This window comes from Chenopodium quinoa, unplaced genomic scaffold (assembly GCF_001683475.1).
Source record: "Chenopodium quinoa cultivar QQ74 unplaced genomic scaffold, ASM168347v1, whole genome shotgun sequence".
In the NCBI taxonomy this organism is placed as follows: domain Eukaryota; kingdom Viridiplantae; phylum Streptophyta; class Magnoliopsida; order Caryophyllales; family Amaranthaceae; genus Chenopodium; species Chenopodium quinoa.
The window spans coordinates 2,094,486-2,109,357 of NW_018743574.1; the positions used below are offsets into that span (position 1 = coordinate 2,094,486).

At 35.7% G+C, this 14,872-nt stretch overlaps 2 protein-coding genes across 2 annotated transcripts; one reads left to right on the forward strand and one right to left on the reverse strand.

Annotated features, from left to right (window-relative positions):
* The first annotated feature begins 364 nt into the window (after positions 1–364).
* On the forward strand, positions 365–4,804 carry LOC110681968 (protein mak16-like). The gene is made up of 9 exons (XM_021858160.1): positions 365–695; positions 795–910; positions 1,005–1,123; positions 1,230–1,327; positions 2,765–2,852; positions 2,930–3,055; positions 3,223–3,325; positions 3,489–3,628; positions 4,468–4,804. Exons 1-9 carry the CDS (start codon positions 634–636, stop codon positions 4,510–4,512), a joined length of 897 nt encoding a protein of 298 aa, XP_021713852.1. The 5' UTR covers positions 365–633; the 3' UTR covers positions 4,513–4,804.
* Positions 4,805–7,562: 2,758 nt separating this feature from the next.
* Positions 7,563–14,573, reverse strand: LOC110681969 (phytochrome A-like). Its single transcript, XM_021858161.1, has 5 exons — positions 14,027–14,573; positions 10,803–12,874; positions 9,713–10,529; positions 9,258–9,548; positions 7,563–8,030 (listed from the first exon to the last, which is right to left on the reverse strand). Exons 2-5 carry the CDS (start codon positions 12,859–12,861, stop codon positions 7,817–7,819), a joined length of 3,381 nt encoding a protein of 1,126 aa, XP_021713853.1. The 5' UTR covers positions 12,862–12,874; positions 14,027–14,573; the 3' UTR covers positions 7,563–7,816.
* Positions 14,574–14,872: the final 299 nt, after the last annotated feature.

Here is a 14,872-nt window from a genome sequence, read left to right on the forward strand (position 1 = left end):
TGAGCTATCCCTCACTTTCAATTGCAAACTTTATATTGAATTATGATATCTGATTTCAATATATGTGTTTGGAGATTTCAAACCCATAAGGGCAAATTCATGGATCCTCTACTGAATTCAAGTACAAATATTAATTTTTTGATACGGAGTACTCCATATTATTCTTACATTAATTAATCCGATAAATGTACGCCAGTTCACTTCAACTTAATTTCACTTAAGTTAGTTCAGTTCATTTTAGTAGATGTGAACAAACTTTTATATAGAAAATTTATTTTTTAAAAAATATGAAACACAAAACGATGTCGTTTCACTTGGTTTCTAAGGTTTATTGGGCAGTACAAAACCCTGGAGTTGCACAACACTCCTCTGTTTTGGCCAACCCGCCGGACCAACTCACCTCACACTCAGAAAATTTGCTGTCACAAATACGCCATTACAGTATATACCTAATTTCTGTAAAACCTCAATATTTTTGGGTGTCAAAAAACTAAACTTTTCCTCTTTTCTTTCTGATATATTACCTGTTTACAAAACCCTAAACCCTAATTTTTCTTCCTTCAATTTCAAAAGTTGCAATTTCCCCTCTTTTTCAGTAAATTATTACTTGTTTAAACAAGCATTTGATCGAAGATGCAGCACGATGAGGTCATTTGGCAAGTTATTCGTCATAATCACTGCAGTTTTATGTCCAAGTATGAACCCTAATTTTCAAATTTTACCCTAATTTTTTCTTCATTTTCTGGGTATTGGTTGATTAATTTATTAATTATTGCGTATTGTTGATGGATTAGAATTGAAACTGGTTTATTTTGCCGAAATCCGTATAATGCGACTGGTATTTGTAATCGGAGCTCTTGCCCTCTTGCTAATAGTCGATATGCCACAATTCGAGAAGATAAAGAAACAGGTGCTTTATTGTTGATTTCTTTGATTTTAATTTGTAATTTTTGGTGGGTTGATTTTTATGTGAATGAATTTTATGCTATGGTTTGGAAATACAGGGATACTTTATCTGTACATGAAAACTATAGAGAGAGCTCATATGCCTAACAAGTTGTGGCAAAGGATTAAGTTGCCGTTAAATTATGATAAGGCGTTCGAGATTATTGATAAGCATATGGTACTCAATTTCTGTTTTTCTAGTCTAAGTAGTTTGAAACTTTGAATTATTGATTGAAAGCGATTTGTTTGGTATACATTGATGATTTTGGGGGTGATGTTTCTAGATGTATTGGCCGAAATATCTCGTGCATAAGGTGAAGCAGCGATTGACCAAGATGCATCAAATGCGCATACGGATGAGGAGGCTTGCTATAAAAACAAGGTGCCCTTTTTTCTAATTTGACAAGCTCAAAGTTTTTCTTTGTGTTTCATTTATTGTGGAGCTTCCGAGGCCTCTTTCGTGGTAGAGGGCCTCTATATTGAGTCATTGGGATTAATGGTAATGGTTGCTGAAGATATATGTGTGAGAGCTTTCTTAGAAGCATTGTGGTAATGATGCTGTTGATGTATATACTTAAGAATCATTTTCGAATTGTGATTGGTTTAGGTTCACAGTTATATGGGGGTTCTCTCTTTTATTATGTGTTTCCTATACAAGGGAAGTGATTTGGTTGTTTTCCAGTGTTACTCTTATACATTTGTACTGATGATACTTGTGGTCTCGTTGGCTATAAGGCCTGGTTTCATATGTAGTCATGAAGTTGTTGCCCCTGTTCTGGCAACTTCAGCGTTATATAGTTGCTAGATTGTGTTTTCTCATTTGTCTATGTTTAGTTAAAGTTACTTATAACCTTTCTGACCTCATATTGTGTGACCTGATTTGGTTGTGTTTATCAAGAGCAATTGTTCTTGAAAATAGCCAGCAGACAGGATCAAATGTTGTGCTTTATTAACTTGTTTTGGGCTTGGGCTTGTTCTGACTCTGAGTTATGTTCTGTTGCCATTGTTTTGTTGACAAGGACCAGCAAATCAACATGACTCTTGTAATTACACTGACTTAACCTATCCCAGTAACTTTATAATAACTATATAGGTAGTGAAAATCATGCTTCATGGACCTCAGTGAGATTGTTTCAAGAATATTTAGATGTAAATAATGTAGTATTTTGTAGAGAGATGATAAAAGTAAAAATGAATAGTGGTAATTTAATGGTGGAATGATTTAAATTGTACAGAATAGTTTTGTGATTTTTGAAAGTATGGAATTTATATTAAGTTATGGTCTTTTTTAGTTGTTCCTCTAACCTAATAAAATTCCATATTAAAAAAAGATAGAGCTCTTACAGGACTGGCACTGTTGTATGATTGTACTTTTTTTTTTGCCATCTTTTCTTTTCTTCATGTGTGATGCTGTTTTTATCTTATGTAAATATTCGATAGATTTATTTTCCCACACATTCTATGTTTGTAGAGTGTATGTACACATATCACTACTCTGTAAGTTCTTTATCCATTGCCATAGATGCCTGGCGATGTAATTCAAGCATCAAGCCCTCGCTGTATTGCGGACTTTGTTATATACTTCGCATGCTATTAGAGGTAGGAAAAATAGAAGTTGTGCAACATTTCTTATTGGGCATATGTTTCGGGTTTGTCTTATATTGGATAAATATTTTTCTTCGTTTATTTTACTGCTTATCTTTACCCTTTGTGTGTGTGTGTGTGTGTGTGTGTGTGTGTGTGTGTGTGTGTGTTGGGGGGGGGATTCTTGCCACGTTCTTCGGTCAGTAATAAATACTTGAGTTTTTATGTGTTACAGGGAAAAGATTATGACAACTCCTAGGAAGGAGATGAAGAGGGATGCCAGAAGATTAGACAAGGCTGAGATAGCTGCAGCAATTGAGAAGGTAACAACGTGTTGCTGCAGAAGGGTTCTGTTGTAATGGTCTTCAAAGTTATTTATATTAACTGGTGTTTGTTGCAGAAAATTGAGGAGGAATTGCTTGAACGCCTTAACAGAGGTGTCTATGATGACATAAGCAACGTTGATGAAAAAATATGGAAAAAAGTTCTCGCACCCTCTGAACAGGAGCTTGAAGATGATGAAGAGGTATGTTTTTAAATGCTCTTTTCAGGATGAAGAAAATATTGATATTCCTCCCTTTACTCATATGTGAATGATGGAAATTCCAAATTTTTAAAAGCCGCGGATTGTTAATGTGCTTTTCGTCCAATCCTATTGCTAAATGACTTTATGTTGACCTTTGGGTTAATCAGAATGAGGTAGAGTATGTAGAAGGCTTTGAAGATCTTGAAGAGGAAGATGATATGGAGGATTTTGGTCTTGCAATGAATGAACCTCTCAGTGATGATGGCGAAGGTAGCCTTTCCCGGCCTCTGTTCATTTTTTTTAGTGCATTGAATTCTGTTCATGAATAATCTGTTGGTACATTCTACAATTTGTTTTGTTTTTTTTTGAAATTTATTTTAATAATTTATTTTAATAATTTATTTATTTTTTATAATTGTTATTTTTGGAACAGATGACGTAGATGAAGATGATGAAGACTCGCATGTTTCTGATAAAAAGAGGAGCCGAAAAGAATCCAAATACTCTGCAAAGAAGATGGACAGGGATGAGCCTCTTTCCAAGTCAAAGAAGAAAGCAAGGGTTCTTGTTGAGGTATATTTTGCAACTTTTGTATGGTTCTTTCGGACGAGTATCGATATGATTATTGCCCTATTTATACCGACAAGACTCATTTGATTATTTGGTTTCATAGTGTACATTGTGAACCACTATGTATAAGCTTAGCTCTTGCAGAACTCGCATTTATCTTTCTTGTGGTTAAATGATATTTTCTAATTGGTGTAAACTAATCTTTTTAACTATGCTCTGTATCTACCATAGTTAAAATTATACATTTCAAAAAATCTGCATCTTATCTATGCACTCTGCTGGGAGGAAATTAGGGGCAACAAAAAAGAAGCTAGTTTAGTGGTGGATTACAAGGAAATGCTATGGCATCATTTCACTGTATCCTTTCCTGTTTCTTCAGATTCTCCACCCTTAATGATATGAAGTGAATTGAATATTTGAATGCAGCTCTCTTTTCTCCAGTTTACTTGTGATTTTTTTTTATTTCTTTTATGAAACTTAAGGCATTAGATATTTATGAAAGAACTTGGGACTGTCATTTTTACTTTCAAAGTTATTACGTTGTGTCGCTGATTACCATGGTGTATGAGATCTCAATAATTCCCATCATAAGCTGTGTCCCTGTTGCTGGTGTCACTGTTTGGAACCTTCGACCAACTCTCTCTTTCGACCAACTCAAAAACATTTGTGTTGAGACTGTTGACTGTTATGTTGTTTCCCAAAGTTTGGTGTTTTGGTGTAGGTTCATGGCATTCCAGTAAATGCCCATTGTGCGCTCAGTTGTTTCAATACACACCTAAGACCTGTCATTCTCACATATGCTGATTTTACATTGAATCCATGTTTGTTTTCCTTTTCTGCAGGTTGAACATGAAGATGCTGAAGAAAGACAGACCGCAACTCACTGAGAGCTTTGTAGAAAGACAGACTGCAACTCACTGAGAGTTATGTTCAGTTTTGTAAACTAGTTTAGGTTATGTGACAAAAGACTTATCACTTACAAATGAGAGGTGAAACTGTTGTAGGCAATTGTGATAGTTATTATGGATTTATTCAGTTTTGTGCAATGGTGGCAAATGCTGGAGTTTTTTACCATTTAAATCTGGTACGGGATCCAAACCTCACTGTCTGAGTTACCTGATTTTAGATAAAGTACATCGTATAATCTTCTTCTCATCAATATTAATCACTATTTCATAATTTTTTATCCTTAGTATTTTCTACTAGTATTTTTTTTTTCCATATAGTAATAATTTTTAATTTTCCTTGGATGTTTGGCAAAATTTATGCTCATTTGATTAACTTTCAAAACTTCAGAACGCATATTCACAAAGGACTGGTTGACTTTCTGGTAACTAAATGCATGCTTGGCTCTTTCAAACAAGGAAACGGGTGAAATATCCATTCATCACCAGCATTCAGTCGTTATCAGACGAAAAAACATGCTGCCTTTAGTCTGCAGTGTGTAGTTTTAGGCTCCAAGCATTTGGCACCGCCAATTGCAGTTCCTTTCATTAGTGCGTGAAAGTCGATTCTGGTGAACATTCAGAACAAACACTGCTTATATGATCAAGCTAAGTCTTTTCCATTAGACCTAATAAGCCCGTTAAAGGACTATCTTTCTTGAACATGAATCAAAGTGAATCGGAGGGAGCTAGTTTTTAAGTATGCTTGAAAGGGGCAGAAAAGAACGTGATTTACACATTATTCATTTATTAGACTTAATTTCTAAAATACAGAAAATTTATAGTACTAGTAATGTACTATACTCCCCCCAAGACCAACACTAACCTATCTAAGCTGAAGCCAGATTCAGAAATGGCTATATGTCTTCTTCGGAAGGTGTCACGCAATGCATGCCTTTGAATTTATATTATATTAAACTCCGTATTATATTGTAGTTTGTCAGAGAGTTGGAGATTCAAGTAAGATATGATTCATATGAAGATTAAAGAATTCACGCGAGTTCTTCATGGTAGTCAAGTTGCACTGTCATCAATGATCTTATGCGTAATTCTATTATACTAATTGCAACCTTAGGAGTTTCATGCTTGTCAATACGCATCTTATTATAGGCAGAGAATACTATTAGGCAGAACGGACACGCGAGTTTTGGTTTGTTTGATTATAACTTGTGACACGACACGTATTTAAATGGCTATTCCGTGGTTTGGACTTAACCAACCCCAAGATACATGAACTCGACATAAGACAAGGCCTAAATCGCCCCAATGCTGTCTTTACTTACTCGAGCTTTTTCTCATGATATGAAATTCAACAATAAATGAATGGAAATAAAAAGACATAAAACATTTGATCTGGTCTGAATTGGTCTGAAATAAGTTAATACTCCGTATCAACTTAAATAAGATATGAACATGGCGAAGTTAGTGAAACTTAATTGAATCTTACCTTGAAACTTGGAATTTTTCCTGGAGATATGTACAAAACTAATTTTCCATCGTTAAATAATATTTGAAGATAAGAATTTGGATATAATAATTAATAATAGCTTATTAATATCTACATAAGTATTTTAAAACTAAATAAACAGTCTGTCAGAGTGAGTTGGAGATCCTAATAAATAAGTTCCACCTTGATGCCCTGACCTTAATCAAATCTTAATAAAGTATTTGATTAATTAGTTTAAGGGTAATGCATGTTACGTTGCATGTAATTTAATTAGAGGTCAAGTTATTGTAGTATTATAAATAGGGGCACTCACCCAAGCTTTCCTCTCATCATCATTCAGCAATAATAATCTACAAACTAAAATCCTGCTTAATCAAATATGAAATATGTTGAAGTTATCTCAGTATTTACTACTGTTGCTGTCATGTTGAGCAGCGTTGCGACTGCCCGTGAATTTGGTGATCAAATTCCCGGGCAGCAGCAGCAGCAGCAGCAACAGCAGCTTCGTATATCAAACATAATGGCTGAAGCATTTCTGTCAGAAGCCGCTGCACGGGCAGCAGGGACTCTGACTTGCATTGGAGGTGGCTCTTCATGCTTAAATGACATGAACGGGTGTTGCCCTGGAAACCGTTGTAAGATTTACATGTGGCAAGGAGATGCAAGGTGCGAGTGGTGCCCGAGTGCTGGTGGTACTTGTGGTGCCTTGGATCAGTGTTGCCCCGGATACACCTGTGACAGCACTTGGCCAGTCAATGGAAAATGTGTTTAACTGTCAAGATGTAAGACTGTACCAGTACAACTTATGTCGTTGTACATGACTAGCCTTCAGTAGCTAGTGTGCTTGTTTTCTTGCTTTGGTTTTCTCTATAGCAACCTCAATAAAATAGACGACACTTTGAGAGTGTGGGGAAGGGTAAGAGATCGATCTCTACCTTCAAAGTGTGCTCTCCTAGTGTGGATTGCACCCTAACCTTTTGTCTCGGAAAGTGCAATACTTACCATTAGGTCAAACTTAGTTTGTTACCGTACTAGTTTTATCTTTGTAATGTATACTTATACATATGCTGTCATGTATTTGTACACTACTTTGTGTAGAAATTTGAAGTTTTGTCTTCAATGCTTATCTTGTTTGTTTCATTTCTTTTATTTCACCATACCTACTTTTCTCTCCAAAAAAAAAATAATAAATAAATAAAATTGGGTTCTAACACTCTAAAAACAATTACCCATAAAAATTAATCCATACTTATTTTTACAACAAACTTATGATGTAAGGTTCAAAAGTAGACTTGTGTAAATACACTACAGTAGATTGCATCATAAAATACACCTAAATTGCTAAAATTTACTTATACGAAGTATGAAGTACTACTTTGGATTAGAGCGCGAGACTATACATTCATAATAAGTCGATTTTTTACAATAATGCCAGTAAAACTGTACGTGCCTTGATGTATATATAGTTCAATGTGGAAAATCTTGAAGACTCAAAATAATCTCTGAAATTGTAATGGTAAATGTTATACATCAGAGAAAAGAGAAGTACAAAAAATCAAAATAAGCAAAGAAACTTGATATTGTTTTATTGAATATGTACAAGGTTAAAGAAGGATGCTTCTTAGACAAAACAGAGATGAAAATTGTTAAAAGAGAACTATATCTCAGGGAAGTGATCGTTTTTCCTACCCAAAACTTGTAAACTTCTGTATTTTTTTTGTTTTTGTTTTTTTCCTTTACGATCATCTTCCCTTTGACTGGTTAGGTAAACAAGAAATACTCGAATTTGAACTGTAAAAATCAATTCCTTGGTTTGTCATCAGCTACTGCAAGTTCAACAGAGATGATGAACGTCGAGGATCCAGCTGATCTCAGATACTGGATATCTCCATTCATTAGCTTTACTAGCTTCCTGCTTATTTGCAGACTTATACCCTCTTCTGTTGCATCTCCGTTGTTCTCAAACATTTGGCTTAGCAATTGTTCTGATATTCCTCCTCCTGTATGTAATATTCTGAATAAAACATGTGATTTTCGTCAGAATAAGATTTAAATCATCACAGAAAGAATTAGAACATGATAATTAGACTGTGCAGAATAGAGCTGATCATGGGTCGGGATTCAGTTAAAATTCCTGCCCGACCTTGCAAAATAGGGTCTAGTCATGCAACCAACCATGTTAGGATCGTCTGCACTGCAAAATATGCCTGACCATTTGTGCTGGAAAACCCAGCCTGCCCAAAACATAAGGCTGGACCAGTCTGATCAATTCTAAACAGCATTATATCGATACAGAAAGAATATTAAGGCAGCAACACGAGTAAAAATTATACCCACACAGATAACATGTTCATGATTATAGCAAAATTAGTTGCATCAGTATATTTGCAAGAAATAAAGGTTCGGAGACTATGTCACCCGGTAATACTTGTCACTTTTCAATTGTGTGTTATTGGCGTAATTTACTGTCTAGCCTATCAGAGTTTAGTTCCTTTTAGTTTTGAGTGTAATTTGTGTATTTCACTGTCAGCTCTACCAGTGGTTTTATTCCTGGTCCATCACTCGTTGTAGATAAGATGTAGACTGTTTTAGTATTCTCATGAAGATAAGTACATATCTTATTCAATCTGATTACAAGTCAATTACCTAAGACAGAATTTTCAAAAGGTTTTGAATCATATATCACTTAAATCATGACAGCAAACAGCAATATCTCGCTTTCCTGACAAAGATAAAGCTCCCACTTTAATTGGATATTTTTTTCTTTTTTTTCTTTTCACCTCAGTTTAAAAGCTTTCGTCAGCTGAAACTAGATTTCCTTTAACCTTTTGTTAATTTCTAGAAGTATATCATGGGCCAAGCCATGGGGAAAAAAAAAAAAAAAAAAGAAAAAAAACGTATTTCAGCATGGCACATTGCCCAGGACTAAAATTTGCAAGCTCAGCAAAAATCGAGCCAGGGCAATTTGATTAGCTCTAACTCCAACTGAAATGCAGGTTTTGAAATGGTCAAGTTGTATGCAACTCGCCCTAAACTAGTCAAGATTAGAAAAAAGGATAAAGCGATTGCCAAAGAGGGTTGAATGATACAGACATTCTATATGGCTTTTTTTGTAAGTTTTAGAAAAGGTGTTATTAATCAACTATTTTCTTAGACTACAACAGGACTACAAAACTGAACTAAATAAAACCTGGAATTATGTATTTATGTATGACAACTAAAGTTTTGGGTGATGCATTACCTGAATTCCAAATTAGCAAGCTGAACAGATTCTCCTATCTTATCCTTCATCAAGCGAACTGTAATTCCAATGTGACCTCCAGCAGGTGTAAAATTCACTGAAATTAACAAGAAATCTGCCAGGACTTGCTGTAGCCTTAAGCTATCCCCATACAAGGTCTCCTTCATGTAATCTTCAGCAGACTCGTTCTCTATTTGAATTCCCTTTTCGTCGCTCTTTGTCATCACCTGACTTATTGAGGCAACCAGTACATCTTGCATAGAGAACTCCAACATCTCCAGCTCAAGGTAACTATCACAATAGAAAATTGATATTTTACTTGTACATAAATAAACTCGACTTTATTTCAAAGGATTATTCTTAAAAATTATGCTTCAATTTTCTATCAGATTGAAAAGAAAAGAAATTAATAACTCAATAAATAAGAGATACATGATCAGAAGTTAAATACATACCCATCAATGATGCTATCCAAATCTGAATCTTCAAGGATCTTGTTAAGCTGGCGTTGGCATTGAGCACTTGTATGCAATAGCAGCCTTTGCTCATCTCCCAACTCTGTACCCTCAAGCAACTTCCTTGAGAACATAATTCCAGACAAAGGATTTCTTATCTGTCTTTTCATGTAAGATAATGCTTTTAGCCTCTTTAAAGCCGCTTGCTCAGCTAATCGTTGTATATGGAGTGCATGCTGCAAGTCCTGACTAGCAAGCTGCAAGAAGCAAAACACGCCAGTGATTGAACCTTCACTGTCCAACTTTGGGTTCACACAAAGCAGGCATTCTATATATTTCCCACTACGCGTGAAAAACCCAATAGGGACTTTTTCTGTATCTCGGCCACTCATAGCACCATTGAGTACAACACCGAGGTTTACAAATGCCTCCTGATTTTTAAGACGACAACATGACTTTTGAGTCCCAAAAACTTCCCCAAGTAACATCTTGTCAATAACCTCCTCACGTTTATACCCAGTTAACTTTGACATTGCAGGATTCCATTCTGAACACCATCCAAATTCATCTGTTCCAAATATTGGAGGAATCAAGGGATTTGGATTCTGTACTATTGCTTTGTAATCACCTTCAATTCGTGTGAACTTGTCCATAACTGTTTTCTGACCAGTTATATCTTGAGCAATGAAGCACACCCCAATAACATGTCCATTCACATCTTTGCTTGCACAAGCATTTACAACTAAACTGATGGGGCCAGAGTCTACTATCGCCTGATGTCTTCTGATCTCAAATTGAACATTTTTCTCCTCTTTTCCTGATGAAAGTAAAAAAAAAAATTATTACTTAAAATGACTCTATTGCATAGTACATGTACACAGGAAGTCCAATCATAAAATATACTGTAGTTAATAGCAAATAGTTTCAGTTTTCATTTTTAAGACTTCTAATGCTTTATAGAATGTTGGATAATCAACTTCAAAAGAGCTAAGCTAGCCCTGATACTCTTTTGACATGACAGCTGAAATTAGATACCAAATAAATCTTAAATCAAATTAAATTGATAAAAAAAAAAAGTAGGATGACATACCCTGGAGAGCTAATTGCAACACATTTCTGACTATATCAATTGAAGAGTCTTCAACAAGTGCTCCAATATGTTTCCCAACAGCTTCTGCAACTGAGAGACCAGTCAGCTCGGAAATTTTAGTGTTCCAGCCATTGACAAGTCCATCAGCATCAACAGCAAAAATGGGGACAGTGGCTGTTTCAATCAAGCGAACCATCTCACTAGTCACTGCTTCAAGCTCCCTGACACCATCAATCTTGAGATCACTTATTTTGGAATGAATGACAGATGTATTCAAGTCAGACGTTTCCCTATCCTTGAAAGCGTTTCTCAAAATAAGCTGCAATGAGTGTATTGCATCCATCTCATAATCCTTCCAAGGCACACTCCTATTCTTCACAACCTCAAGGAATGCCTTAAATGATGATCTCGGGTGCATCTTTGCTCCATCATCCTTCTCACCTGGGTGATGCTTGGCACCACCCCACTTAATCTCTGCAGCAGTGTGGGAGCGGAACCAAAAGAGCATGTCTTTCAAACTAATTCGCACAGCAGCCATCCCACAAACAGTATCAGCAAGAGAAAGTGCTCCTGGATACCCAGCATCATACAAGCTATCTGTGCTCAACCCTGTGGAATCCTCATGATCAAGGGACAGCCACATAGCTATATCTCTTATTTGGTAGTCTGTTGGTGTGGCTCCAAGTTTCCATATCTTATTGTTGTACAAAAGGACAGCTCCATCACATTTAATAAGGTCCATAATATTTGGACTTTGTGTGACTATACCTAAAGGAACATCCCTCATCAGCATATCACAAAGGAGAGTTTGAGTACGGAGGATTTTCTTCTCCAGGAACTGGTTCTCCAACTCTAATTCTTTATTTACATGGATAGCAAAGACTTGAGCTAGAAACTCGCATGCATAGCGCAAAGGAAAAGGGACAAATCTTGGAGAGGTATGATGACATACAACTAAACCCCATAGCCTTTTCCTCTTCTGGGGCTGGGGAGCAGCAGAGCTATTGTTGTCATCATCCTCATCATTAACAACAACAGCCATAACCAACGACCCAATAGAGTTCATATTCTCCATGTATTGAGCATGACAACCATGTGGGGCCCTAAGAGTTGAACCACATAGAGTCAGATCAAAAGGAAGATTCCCATCCTGCACCACCTGCACAAATTTTGCACGGCAATCACATATCAGACGGACCTTATTCTTCATGAATAAGAACCGTGCAGCTTGTGGAATATCAGTTGCCGGATAATGCAAGCCTAGATATGGCTCAAGGCCAGGCTTTGTAACCTCAGATATAACCTCTCCGTGATCATCCTCATGAAATTTGTATGCCATTACCCTGTCATATCCTGTTAATTCAAACACTTCTTGAACCATGGTATCAACAAGTTTATTTAATTTTCCACTAGACAAAGATTGCAATCGAGTAATCGCTTTGGCTGCAAGCTTGTAAGATTGTAGGGCACCAGCAGCTGTCATTGGGACTTCATACGGCTTCACTGGTTCAAAGTCAATGACTAAGCACCCAGTCACCCTATGGATGATTGCATAGAAAGGCTTTCCAGAAGTCTTGCAATGAACTAAGATAGGATTTAGAAGAGAAACATCAGCAAATCCTAAGGCCTTCTGAAGTGCAGAAGCACTTGGAGCAGTGAATATAGTCCTTATATCAGTTCCAATCCCAATTACTGGATAATCACCTACACTTGGGACAGCATGACTAACCATAGTTAGCATATCAGGGGCATTCTCACTAAAGGCGATCACTCTGAAAGTCTTCTCATCGAGGGCAAGCAAGCATCCGAAAGGCTGAATCAGATTTCCTTTCTGTATCTGAAGAAGATAAGTTGAGGTGGCCTTATTAGACTTTGGTGGTGGGTTTCCTCCACTAGAGCTAGTAGCTCGAACTGAGCTGGTGTAATCAAATTCACTACTAGAATCCTCAAAATCTGCATGAAGCTTTGCATCAACAATAGTCTGAGCAATAATCCTAGCACCATGTTTTGATTGGCCTGCATTGCTGCTGGAACCCTGATTTGGTGCTGGCGAAGACATTATATGACAAAATCTAATAATAACAAAAATAAAAACTGTTATAAGCTTCCATACAAATAGGATCCAAGATAAAATGCAAATCAAAGAAAGATGGAAGAAAATGCAACTTAAAGGAAAAAAAAAATCAAAAACAGGAAAAAAAATAATAATAATAATAAAATCAAATCAAATCAACAGCAACAGCAACAAAAGGACAAAACCATATTAAGAAATTCAAGCAGTAACAAAGATAAGTTGTGATCAAGCTCTTATCCTCTAACAGGAACTACAGTCCATTCAGCATATACAGACATACAGTAAGATTATCATGGAAGAAGTCAGGAACATCAGAGTAAAAACTCCTAGTGAAATATTACTGGATTTTGTCCAAGTATAACTATAAATCTGAAACCATATCACTCTGATAATTTTGGTTTACTTTGGGACTTAATTTTTGCATACCAGTTATAAATCTGGACTTAATTTTGCATACCACAGTTAACATAATTTCTGTCAACTTCATCCTAAACGTTCAACTTCGGTTTATTTAGTTTAATTCAGCTAAATTCATTTCAAAAGAAAATATTCACCAATTTGAACTTGCTTACATTTTTATATTCTGATTTGAACTTATTAGCATTTTTTAAAAAATATCTCCCTAAAATCCATTTTTAGAAAGTAACAAAAGGGGTGGTGGCAGTCACCCCAAAACAGCTGAATAATTTCCCCCAATTCTTGAGACACAACTAATTCAATAATAACTAATTGCAGAATAATTCAGTTGAAACAGAATGTGCCAAGTGCAAAAGTTCCCATAACAAATTACTGAAAAAGCATACTACATTTATATACAACCCATAACACCATAAACATAATAAATTAGATGGTATCAAAAAGAAATTAGTCTTAGTACTTACCCTTTTAAGAAGATTCAGTGATAATCACAACTTAATCATACATATTCCTAAGTTTTCCAAATTCTATGAACTAGTACCACTACTACCTCTACTAAGTCCGGCTTCAGTTGTCACATTACTAGTTCAAATTACACTGTCAACGAGCTAGTTAATTTCGGACAGGGAGGATTAATTCATGTATTTAACATATAGTATTAAACAAAAAATTAAGCTACTTAGCAAAATATGCGGAAGATATATAAGTTGAGCAGAAAGGATCAAAATCTAACCTTTTAGAGAAACAAAGCTTCAAACTGAAGAAAACCCAGCTAGAAAATCTCAAGTGAAGCTGCAAAGTGAAAAATACCCAACAAGCAAAACCACCTTAAAATAAAAAATGGACAATTTTTTCAGCTTAAATTCAACAAACCCAACTCAACCCACTTGACCCAGATGCTAAATTCAAAGCTTCCAACAACAATTCCCCAGAAAAGTTTACTCAAATCCCAAAATTTATCTAAAAAAACAAAATTTGGGGTCTAAATCTTTGGATAAAAGAGCAGATTTTTCAGCAAAAGTGGCTAATCAGATGATCAGAGAGTAACACCAACCAAAGCTAAACATGTAAAAGAGTTATGATTCGTCATTGTTGAGAGTGTAAGTGAGCAAATTGATTTGGGTATGCGTCAGATTATATAAGTTAATAGTATAAAATTTATGGGGAGAATAAGAAAATTATGTTATTCTTCATTTTGGTATTGAGATTTGAAGAAGTGGGCGCAGCATCAAATAATTGTAAAAAGAAAAAACTTGTAACATGGGGTAGCATTACTAACTTGAGTAATTTATGTACGGATAATGTCTAGAATGGGCTTCTATTATCCTTACTAGTGGCAACTATTGTGGGGTCACTTCTTGTCTAGGAAATCTTATTGTATTATACAAATCCATCTACATAATATTGAGTATATCTACTTTTAAGGAGTAAATTAGTGTAGGATCGGGCGATGCCTCAAGTTACTGCATTATTTAGTGTGTGGGTTTAAATCTTGTAAGAACTATATTTTTAGTCATGGAGTGAAAAATCGGATTAAATGAGGAGTGGGCCACGTGACACCTAAACTTCTTGAGGAGAG

Excerpts from the sequence above, each read along its gene's own strand:
- LOC110681968 (XM_021858160.1), top strand. The coding sequence starts at position 634 with ATGCAGCACGATGAGGTCATTTGGCAAGTTATTCGTCATAATCACTGC. Across the intron at positions 911-1,004 it reads TCGAGAAGATAAAGAAACAG|GGATACTTTATCTGTACATG; the intron begins GTGCTTTATTGT and ends TTGGAAATACAG. Across the intron at positions 1,124-1,229 it reads AGATTATTGATAAGCATATG|ATGTATTGGCCGAAATATCT; the intron begins GTACTCAATTTC and ends TGATGTTTCTAG.
- LOC110681969 (XM_021858161.1), bottom strand. The coding sequence starts at position 12,861 with ATGTCTTCGCCAGCACCAAATCAGGGTTCCAGCAGCAATGCAGGCCAA. Across the intron at positions 9,549-9,712 it reads TTGGATAGCATCATTGATGG|TTACCTTGAGCTGGAGATGT; the intron begins GTATGTATTTAA and ends CTATTGTGATAG. Across the intron at positions 8,031-9,257 it reads CTTGCTAATTTGGAATTCAG|AATATTACATACAGGAGGAG; the intron begins GTAATGCATCAC and ends TGTTTTATTCAG.